General features: G+C 34.5%; 2 protein-coding genes across 3 annotated transcripts; both read right to left on the bottom strand.

Annotated features, from left to right (window-relative positions):
- Positions 1-2,564: 2,564 nt before the first annotated feature.
- LOC133701021 (FAM10 family protein At4g22670-like) lies at positions 2,565-6,427 on the bottom strand. Of its 2 annotated transcripts, none has more exons than XM_062124770.1 (11): positions 6,180-6,427; positions 6,031-6,082; positions 5,799-5,957; positions 5,592-5,679; positions 5,377-5,457; positions 5,190-5,254; positions 4,938-5,078; positions 4,058-4,174; positions 3,721-3,984; positions 3,293-3,350; positions 2,565-2,885 (listed from the first exon to the last, which is right to left on the bottom strand). In XM_062124770.1, exons 1-11 carry the CDS (start codon positions 6,290-6,292, stop codon positions 2,788-2,790), a joined length of 1,236 nt encoding a protein of 411 aa, XP_061980754.1. In that variant the 5' UTR covers positions 6,293-6,427; the 3' UTR covers positions 2,565-2,787. The 2 variants fall into 2 exon arrangements, with proteins under 2 accessions (XP_061980754.1, XP_061980755.1); XM_062124771.1 differs by having other exon boundaries at positions 5,799-5,954.
- A 1,233-nt stretch (positions 6,428-7,660) lies between these two features.
- On the bottom strand, positions 7,661-9,727 carry LOC133701022 (non-specific lipid transfer protein GPI-anchored 7-like). Its single transcript, XM_062124772.1, has 3 exons — positions 9,314-9,727; positions 8,919-8,951; positions 7,661-8,007 (listed from the first exon to the last, which is right to left on the bottom strand). Exons 1-3 carry the CDS (start codon positions 9,651-9,653, stop codon positions 7,919-7,921), a joined length of 462 nt encoding a protein of 153 aa, XP_061980756.1. The 5' UTR covers positions 9,654-9,727; the 3' UTR covers positions 7,661-7,918.
- Between the last annotated feature and the right edge of the window lie 1,179 nt (positions 9,728-10,906).

Here is a 10,906-nt window from a genome sequence, read left to right as displayed (position 1 = left end):
GGGTGTCCTTGCGCAAATTTTTTTTTTATTAATTTTGAAGTTTATAAAATAAAATCATTGAATTATATATAAGGATGACGTAGAGGGTGTATGTATATTTTGGTAAAGAGGATTTAGGATCATAAATCAATTCATATTTTCCAAATTAGTAATTATAGTATCGATTATTATATTCTTTTTATGTATTCTCGGAGCCTCAATCTTCTCTCCAAATAATTCTAAGAATATATTTTCTTACGTCAGTTTCATGTATTCATAAAAATCTCGAACCGGCTATGATGAGATTTAGAATAAGAAATTCAAGAAAAAAAAAAAACAAACTTCATTAACCACTTGATCTACCTCTTTGGAGCTAGCAATAGCATCATATAAAAAAGAAATAGAAATTAAAATAAATAAATAAATAAAAATACTCCAATTATGATCATTAACAAAACCATACATATTGATTTCACACAAAAACATTTTTTTTAAATTTTTTTTGGCGATACTGAGTTCATATAGACGTAATTAATATTGTTATCATTATTCTATGAGTATGAATTATTACAATTTTGCTCATCCCTCTCCTTCTCTAAGTAAATAATATTACATGTGGTAAATCACATGTTTAACTGCCTTAAGGCACCGCTGCGTTCCCAAAAATTTGAATTTTTTATTTTACTAAAATTTAATATGGTTTGTACATTTTGAATCGTTTTGATGTGCTGGTATCAAAAATAATTTTTAAAAAATAAAAAAACATCATTGGCATGTATTTTAACACGAAAAATTATTTAAAAAGCACTCACAACCACACTGCCGAACACGCTCTAACTACTTTAAGTTATTACAAATTACATGTCGGCATCCAATTATCCCACTTGTGTTGATGACGAGGGTCCAAAGAGAAGAGCACAATTATGCCTCAAAAACCCATCAATCACACATCACTGTGACTTATGAACTACCGATTAATGGGAATAGTTAGGAAACATTGAATTAATTACTTTCAGCATGATTTGTATATTAAAAAAAAACACATTGCTATGAGGTCAAGACAGCCGAGAGACTCATTAGACTGCCTGATTACGTAATTATGGAGCAATATTCCCGTCATTAAACTGGAAAACACATTAAATTGAATATTAAAAGAAGAAGAAAACTAGCTAAAACAAAGCCTTTATATTGAATGACAGGCTATGGGTGTTGATGGAATACAAAGTAATTTGCTTTCAATATAGCATCAGAGAGAGATCCTTGCTCTCAGTCCACTGAAAGGATAGCAAATAGGCATCGAAGGGTCTGACAATCAACTTAGTAATTAGTGATATAATGACCTGTATATGGACTATATCCCAATCCTACCAACATCTCTTGATGGGTCAAGTGCAGCTAAATTATTGTTCCCTTTTTTTTCTTCAAAGACACAGCAAAACCCTTTCAAAAAGTCGATTGTGGTTGGTATTGAAATACAATAGGGAGTTGGATGTACTTGTTCATAGTGAACGCCCGCTCAAGCCGACTGACTAATTCCGTGTTTGATGACCTTTTTTTTTCTTTAAAATATATTAAAATAATTTTTTAATTTATAATATTAGCACAGTAAATCATCTAAAAACATAGAAAAAAAACACTAATTTAATGTTTTTTCATGTAAAATACAATTTATTTACTTATTCAAGCTCTTGTGCGTTTAAAATAATCATCAAGAAATTAGACCCATCCTGAAAATGCTATTTTAATTACAGCACTCTTATCAAGTATACATTATATATATATATATATATATATATATATATACACACACACTCAATGATCCATGTCTTGATGGTATACTAACTCGGAAAATTTTCAGTGTAAAGTACGTTAATATTTATCTTCATAATTCATAGTATAAGATTGGGCATGTGTTCGAGATGAAAATTTCCAAGATGATGTTAGATTGACTAGTCTATTGACGCAAAAAGGACATACCATTGGTGGGCGAATCCCAACGGGTGGCAGATCATTTTCCTTGTCTGCCTATTCGAAGTAAAAATATGTGCAGGGAAGGTTCAGCCCAAATAATGGGGCTGGACTCGCTTCCGGACTTCTCTAATTTTTAAATGTTTTTTAATTTTAGAAATATATTACAAAAGTTTATTTTTTAAAAAAAATTATTTTAAACCAATACCATCCACAGATATAAAAATAAACGAAAAAAACAATTAAGTTTTCTTAAAAACACAGTTAAACCCTCAACGCCAAACCATATTGTAGATCAGAAGAATTTTAGGCACGAAACTAACAAAAGAAGGCATCAAATTCAATGGCCGGCCATTTGCAACCTTTTTTCGATGGCAACAGTTCTCCTAAACCATGAATCTTCGTTGTTCTTCACCTAATTTTCTAGGCCGAACTCGAATTTGACTAGTTTTACCAGTCCTCCATTTCATCCTGTTTTCTGTTCACAGGAGAGGTGACTTCAGAGATTAGAAGACTAGGGCAGCCCTTATGCTTCCCTGTAACCTTGCAGTTCACAAACCATAGCATAGTAACGCGGGGAACAGCTACCAAATCGTGCTCTTAAAACATGTCACCGCTCATGAAAACCTCGCAATAAAATATAATCTCCTCTGAATTCTATGATGAGATGGATGGTAGTCATATGAGAGAAAAAAACCCCATCTCAGCAATTAGTGGCTAAGTAACTTGGTCCGTGCCAACACAGTATTGAAAAACAAAAGCGCAATACAAGATTTATCAAGCTGTGACGCTGGAACACACAAGGACTAACCCAAGCACAATGTCAAGTTCCACAACCACTCACTTAGGCCCGGCAAATTTGCCCATCATCTTTGCAATTATAGGAGCCACCTTGGGGTTCCCTTGATGCTTAGCAAGATTAGCTGGGTTCTTCATTACTGCAAAATCATCACCCAAGAGCATGAGAACAATTGCCATACATGTAAATTAGAATTCTACAGGAAAATAAGAGTACAATTTATCAAAGCAAAGAACTCGAGTAGCCATGCAGGCTGCGCAAGGGTAAATGGTGAATTAATTATACAATGTTCTGCGAGTTGCTGATCTTATTTTCTTAACATCCTTAAATTCTGTTTACTCAGGCACATGTTTCACATGGATATGTTTCTATTACCCTAGCTAGATGAACATGATTACATGAACACTCACAAGACCAATCAGAATCAACTACCCTAGCTAGATGAACATGATTACGTTAACACTCACAAGAGACCAATCAGAAGCAACTAATTTGTCGGGACAACCACAAAATACAGACAAAAAATATAAAGTGAGAAATTCCTACCATCTTGAAGGGCAGCCATTATTTCCGGGTCACTAAATGCAGCCATCAATTCAGGGTCCTGCCAAAACATCATCGAATAAAATACACTGTCAAATGGCAAGCCAAACCATAGAGCATTCACTGGCTAAGTGATTGAATTATGCACTGTATGCCTTACATAAAAGCATGTGTACAAGAACATTTGAGTGTGGGAGTGGGTGCAGAAAATGCAATCATATCATCAAAGTAAAATGCATAGCTAATTTTGTTTGTACTTGGCAAAAAACAAATTGAAAAGAAATTTTACATGGGAAATAAAGATGTTTTTATTTATACCTGGCCAAAAAGAAAATTTGACAAGAACACACTGCATGTCCTTGCAAGCACTGTAAACTACTATTGTATATGATATAAAATGGCAAATCAGCAAAAAGTTTAATAGCACTTACATTCAATATTTTGCTGAAATCAACATTTCCAGGCATCCCTCCTGGCATGGCACCCGGGAAGCCTCCAGGCATCCCTCCTGGCATGGCACCCGGGAAGCCTCCAGGCATTCCCCCGGGCATACCTCCAGGCATTCCCCCGGGCATCCCTCCAGGCATTCCCCCGGGCATCCCTCCTGGAAATCCTCCTGGAAATCCACTTGGCATGCCTCCAGGTTTTCTACTGGAAGATGATTGCTCTTGCTTCTTGGCCTTCTCATACTCGGCCTTTAAACAGGAGAAATTTGGTCACATGATGAGAGCAAAGCTAATATGTCAGGATGATCGTGATCATAGTTACCTGAGCTTTAGCACGACGACGTTGTCTCTCACGCTCAGCCTTTCTATCCTCCCTCTCTTTGTGTAGCCTTTCATACTTCCTGCGGTGTTCCTCAATCCTATGAGCGTTTGGTTCAACCTGTGTAACATAGCAGTTGCAGTGACATGGCAAAACAAAATATTAAACAACGCACCAATGAGATTTTTCTTTTAGCATCCCTGTCATGTGAACTGAAAAAGCAAGCAACCACACATATCAACTTATAACTTATTTTACAAAGCCATGGCCCAGCTAGTCAAACAATTAAGTTGTTGGTTCCTAATTTACATGGTTTGGTGAATTCATGGCAGTGAAATTAACAATTCTGAAATTGGAAGCTGTCAATTGCACACTTGAACCCAAAAGATGGATTGAGACTGTCATGCGTTCAAAAATCTACAGTTACTACATTATCTCTAATGAAACAATAAATGCACATATGAAACAATCTCGTTCCAAACCAAAACTAAATGATCTACAATTACTAAAATAGTTGAGTTCATCAGTCCAGGGGCTAGCGAGATTTAATTGGTTCACTCTTAGTTCTTAAAATTAAATTAAGGGTAATCTTATTTCACATCATAATTATTAATTCCAAAGAGGGAAGGCAGGCAAATCTCCTGCATGTATGCTCCATATTCCAACTACATTCAGCATGAAATTTAACATGCATTTGTCTACTACGCTTGAATATCAAGCATTTCCTATACATGGAGAACAAAATGTAAAAGTTAATAACTTAATATCATACTGTATTTGAATAGTTAGCATTTCATAAATAGTTTCCATTGCTTCCATCATTTTAAATTTGAGAGTACTGAAAATACAACAAAAAGTACAAAACATGCACTGAGAGAGAGACCTTCTTAAGTACAGCACTTATCTCCTCATCGTAATCTAACTTTGATGCCAGGTGGAGATCCTTAGCAGCATCTTCCCACTGACCAAGCATTGCTCGTGCCATGCCACGGGACTTATATCCCTTAGCTGAATCCAGGTTAATCTGAAGTAACTCTTATAATTCATAAATACTATAAAAAGTATCCTCTCATACAAAAACATGTACAAGTTATATACAGATGCAAAAAGTGTAAATAAATAGGGAGGCAACAACCTCAAGAGCAGCATTAGCATCCCGGATAGCAGCATTGGGCCTCTTCATTTTGATGTAAACAGTAGCTGTAGAGCATCGAGAAATCACAATATTAACAACATTGAAGAAAATGTACAAACAAATCCAACGTATACAATTTGCACACTATACAGGAAACCTTACAAAAAAAAACACAGTGATCATGTACCTCTTGTTGCATACATGATTGCAGATGTTGGATTGAGTGAAATTGCTTCTGTTAAATGCTCAATTGCTTCCTCCAATTTACCTGCATAGAAAGAAACGCCAAAATTACATACACGAATCTCACCATAAAATTTTATCGACTTAATAGAATCAAAATTTCAGCATATTATAACGAGCACGCATGAACTCATAGGCAAAGCTTGTACATGATAATACCTTCAGATATAGCTTCCATGGCCTTAGCCTTGGCCTCTTGAGAAGCATCACGACTTTCTTCTGTAACCTCTACAGATGGGTCCCCCATCTACAAATAGTCAAGTTCATTATCAAACAAAACAGCCAGAACAAATAGAAATAAGAAAAACTAAAATGCAACCAAAACACACCACGCTGTATGATAATTCTTTAAAAAAAAAAAAAAACCTTCTGTGGAGGATCATTATCAGGCTCAACAGTCTCGCCTTCGAGCTCAACATCGGATTCAATTATCTCCTCCTCCTCCTCCTCCTCCTCGACTTCAGGTTCTCCTTGTGACTCTTCCTTCTCCATTTCCTCATCACTCTCCTCGACCACATAACTCTTCTACGTTCAATCCAAACAGATTTCAGTTAAAAAGCATCGAAATAATTAAATACAACAAAAAAAGAAATTGTACCGATTTGGAGTCGTCGTGCTTGTGAGCACAGCCAGGGAGCTTAGCACCAAGACTGAAACGAAACGTTTCGAGAGGAGAGGAGAAACACGATGAGAGACATAGAAAGTGAAATGATTAAAATATTATAATGAGAGTAGATATTACAATACCTTTCGAGGTAGTCGTGGAAGAAGGAAAGAGAAGGATCGGCGAGGATGGAAGGATTGGATTTGCACTGTTCAATAAATTGCTTCAGTTCTTCTAGTTTTGTTGCGTCCATCATCTTGATTTGGGGAGTGGGTGTCGAGGGTTTTAGATCTGAGGTTTCTAATTCCGAGAATGGAAAGACAGGGATGAGAGCAAGTAGTCTACAATATAACTGGCTTGACTTCGATAGCGTGAGGCATCATCTGAAGGGCGTGGGCAGTGGGCCTGATGTCTCTCTAGGATATTACGAACATGGCCCACCCGTATTGACATTATTATCTTCTCCTTTAACCACATCATGTTGTGAATGCCTCCTCTGTTTACACGTGGTTCTTCTTTTTGAACGGTGCGAAAAAGATAATTTTGATATGAAATATTGAAACAGAAAAGGCAAGAGATGGAAAGAGGAAAAAAATCTGAATTTCAAAGAAAAATATCAGTGGATTGATATCAAACAGTTAGCAATATGTTTGAGAAGGAGCGTACCATAGCAAAGAAAAGCAAGATTATTACAATTACAAGTAATATTATTCAACGATAGCTTTGATTGCTTGAAAATTAATCTTTATTATTTATTATTTGAATTACAATTACAATTATTACCATAACAATTACAAGTAATATTAAGCAAGTGATAGATAATTTTATTTTTTATCTTCTAATTTATTTGAGAATTGATATTTATTGTTTTATTTAATTTTTTTATATAAGATTATTATCTCACCGTAAATCTAACTTACTGACTTAAGTTAGATTATTTTTAATTTTTTTAATGCTTAATTTATTGATAATTAAATTATTATTTTTTATTTTTTTTGTAATGTTAATTTATTTTCATTCAATTTTTTTTGTTATCAAATAAAATTATTAAAATATTTTAAAAATATTTAGAAAATATCCTTAAGAAGGGTTTTTTTTTTAATTAGTTAGTCTTTTTTTTTGTATCATTGGTTTTTTTCTTGCTCATTTAAAAACAATATCATCAATGAAGAAATTTGACCTTGCCGCAACAAGCTTATTACGGAATTGTTCCAGTTGAATTCTTTTGGAGTTTCTTTTCCTGTTCCAGTTGAATTCTTAGAGCCATATGCACATCTTAGGGTCTATTTGGAACAATTGTGATTAAAAAGGATAATTAAATTTTAAAGAAACACGGTTTCATCAACACTGAGATGCTCCCAGACACGGCCTTGGACCTGTTCCAGCTGAGGATGTGTTTTTTTATTTTTCCTGTCACATTCCCTTGACTGTAATAAGACTAATGGGGCAGACTAGGATCGTACTGCAAACAGAAAACCATGGCTTCAAAGCATGGACTGATTGAAATTAGGCATGAAGACTCATTGCTGATGACTGCTGTTATCTATGGTTGAGATCGAACAAGCAGCTATTCTAAAACACAGAGCTAGCTAAGAAATCATGACCATTTATGGATGCAATCCAGTTTTGCAGATGCAAGTTTGGCACGCATTAACATTCAAATACGATGGGCATCGTAATTCAAGTCTCACATAAGCTGAATAAATTATGAGTACACATCAACAATAATGTTTATATCAATGAGATATCAAATCCAGAGAGCGAGAGAGAGTTAAGAAAATCCATAAATGGAGGATATTCGGCTCCCTACTACACAATGCTCACGACATTGTTAACTCTAGCAACTCCATCCTGGTGGTTATAAATAAAAAATTTAGATTGCTTAATATAAGAGGGAAGCAGCCAACAAGACAAGCAATCCTGATAACCCAGTCCATGCCGTCCTACCACCACCATCCTTTCCAGGAACTCCTGTACAGGTTATGACACATCAATAATGAACTTGATGGAAAACTGATATAGCATGTATAAAATCAAAATGATCCAAGCTTGCAAATTTTAACCACTGCTGCACAAGGATCACTAATCCTTGAGTGCCAGTTTTTCAGTTCATCGATACATTCTTGCAAAGCATATTCGCCGAGTTATTACTTAATAAAGTCAATTTGCAGATCTACCCTACATTTTAAAATTAGTCATCTGGCAAATTAAAGAAAGTCAATTAATGTACACCAGAAGCAATATCGCAAAGCGCGCACACAGACACTTTCATCTCAATTTCTTTGTTCTGCCAACACCAACCTTGAAGCAGCGTAACTAAATCCTTCATCTGGATGCTAAAAAGGGTTAGATAGGAAAACGAACAGCGTAACTAAATCCTTCATTTGGATGCTTACAAAGGGTTAGATAGGAAAAGGAACAGGCATGTTGAATACAACCAACAAGGCAGCAAAAATGGTTATAACAATGTCTATTGTTCTTCTCACAAGTATCATTACGGCATTCAAGATTTTACTCTCTTCTTTTTCATCATCCTCATAAACTGATTGACAACCAACAGAGACAAAATATGAGGTGTGCTCCTCGAAAACACGTGTTTGGTAGGTATAAACTAAATACAGTCAAAATCGGTGGAACTGAAAGAGCTCGCTAAGCATCATCATATGAACTCACCTTACAGTATCCTAAAGGATTCAATTATGACACGTTAATTTAGCAGCTTAGTAGGCATACTATTTCACCAAAACAGCCTAAACGTGAAGGCGCTTCACAAATTAATTACTGACCAAAAATCAGAGACAGCCTGGCACTAAAACATCATAATCTAATATCTTTTTACTTTCGATATTATCACATTTAAGCCACAAAATAAGTCACATTACCTGGAGGCGTGCCGGTTGGCGTTGGAGCTGAAGCTGTAAAGAGTTGCAAAAAAAAGGAGAGGGGGGGGGGGGGGGATAATCAGTTTCATGATCAAGAACGTCAATTGAAAAATAACATAATACCCCCAGATGTGTAAATGAAAATGACAATATTAAGGAAATTTGAAGAAAATGAACTGAAAGACAAGAATCAATTTTTAATTTTCAGTTTATCAGAAACAAAATTAACATGATAAATCAAGTTGGGATTTCTTGAACCCCAAAGGATCAAAACTATCAACGTGCGAATTAACCCCATAACTCAACAACTCTCAAGTCTTAACCCAAAAAAATGAAAAAAAAAAAACAGATCAAATTACTTTAAAAAGATCCCTCAAACACAGAATCCGACATACCACCACAACTACTGAGATTCGTGGCGACACCGCATCTCTGGCTGAGCAAGACAGCCTGAGTGACATTTATATGAAGACTCGCAAACAAATTGGGGTCATTGTAGAGTTTGCAAAGGCAAGGAAGCTCCTTTGCAACTGCTTCTTTGATGGGGTTGCAGCAACTGTCTGGTGGAGTGGTTGTGGTGGCAAGGAAGGCTTGACATGGTATTAACTTAGTTGCACAAGATGTAGACGATTCTTGTGCTTTTGTTAAAGTAGTTGTGCATGAAGAGAAGACCACTGCCATCATCACCACCATAGAAATCTTGACAGAAGATGCCATTTCGTGTTTCTTTTCCATGCCGAGATGAGAAACTGATTTGTTGGTTCTTTTGTTGTATATTTATAATATCCTTGTTATGTATTTGATAAGAGTAAGGGTACCACATCTACCACATCTTTTATAGATCAGAACGAGATGACATGCCCCGCGCTGTCATGGATTTATAAAATAAATATATTTGATAGTTTTATAATTATAAACCAGCGCTAGATAAGTAATAGAAATTAAAGATATAATGGAGCAAATATTTCATGACGAAAAAAAAAAGTTATGTTGGTGATCAAAAACTTAGAGACTGAACAAAATAATTTGTAGCAATTTACCGTGTTTTGTGAGGAAAAATACAGTATTTTCGCTACATGATTTAATTTTTCAGTTAATAAAAAGAAAAAAAAATTACAAAGCTAAATTCTCTACCAACTTAATATTAAAAAAAAAACAAAGATAATTTTGGAAGGAAAAAAACCCATGAGAAAAAATATTGTAGCAATTGACAATGTTTTGTGAGGAAAACTATAGCGCTTTTCCCAATAAAATAAAATAAAAAACCATTTAGAGAAATACTGTAGCAATCCACAATGTTTTATGAGAAAAACTACAACGCTTTCCTCATATGATTTAGTTTTATTGTAATTATAATTCTTAACCAACTCAATATTAAAAAAAAATCGACAAAGATAATTTTAGAAAAAATCATAAAAAAATCACATGGGAAAACACTGCAACAATTCATAGTGTTTTAAAGAAAGAAATTACAAAGCTAAATTCTTAATCAGCTCAATATTAAAAAAAAATCGACAGAGACAATTTTAGAAAAAAACAAACAAACACCAAAAAAAAAAAAATCATGTTGGAAACACTATAGCAATTCACAGTGTTTTGTGATTAAAGTTACAGTGCTTCCCTACATGATTTAGCCTTATTTGTAATGACTTGTAATTATAATTTACAAACAACTCAATATTAAAAAAATAAAATGAAAAAAAGATAATTTGAAAAAAATTATAAAAAAAAAACCATGCAGAGAGATACTGTAGCAATCCACAATGTTTTATGAGTAAAGCTACAATGTTTTCCCCACATGATTAAGCTTTATTACAAAGTTAAATTCTAACCAACTCAATATTAAAAGAATAAATCGACAAAGATAATTTTGGAAAAAAATATCGCAAAAAAAGAAAACACAAAAGAAACTAGAAGAAAACCATGTGAGGAAAAACTGTATCAATCCATAGTGTTTTGTGAGAAAAAACTTGTATTCTTAACCAGCT

Source organism: Populus nigra, chromosome 8, assembly GCF_951802175.1.
Source record: "Populus nigra chromosome 8, ddPopNigr1.1, whole genome shotgun sequence".
Classification (NCBI taxonomy): Eukaryota; Viridiplantae; Streptophyta; class Magnoliopsida; order Malpighiales; family Salicaceae; genus Populus; species Populus nigra.
This window is presented reverse-complemented; position numbering and strand designations above follow the sequence as displayed.

Coding starts and splice junctions, on each gene's coding strand:
- LOC133701021 (XM_062124770.1), bottom strand. CDS start 6,292: ATGATGGACGCAACAAAACTAGAAGAACTGAAGCAATTTATTGAACAG. Junction 3,351..3,720: donor ATTTCAGCAAAATATTGAAT/GTAAGTGCTATT, acceptor ATGTTTTGGCAG/GACCCTGAATTGATGGCTGC. Junction 2,886..3,292: donor AATGGCTGCCCTTCAAGATG/GTAGGAATTTCT, acceptor ATGATTTTGCAG/TAATGAAGAACCCAGCTAAT.
- LOC133701022 (XM_062124772.1), bottom strand. CDS start 9,653: ATGGAAAAGAAACACGAAATGGCATCTTCTGTCAAGATTTCTATGGTG. Junction 8,952..9,313: donor GAATCTCAGTAGTTGTGGTG/GTATGTCGGATT, acceptor AACTCTTTACAG/CTTCAGCTCCAACGCCAACC. Junction 8,008..8,918: donor GCCAACCGGCACGCCTCCAG/GTAATGTGACTT, acceptor TAACCTGTACAG/GAGTTCCTGGAAAGGATGGT.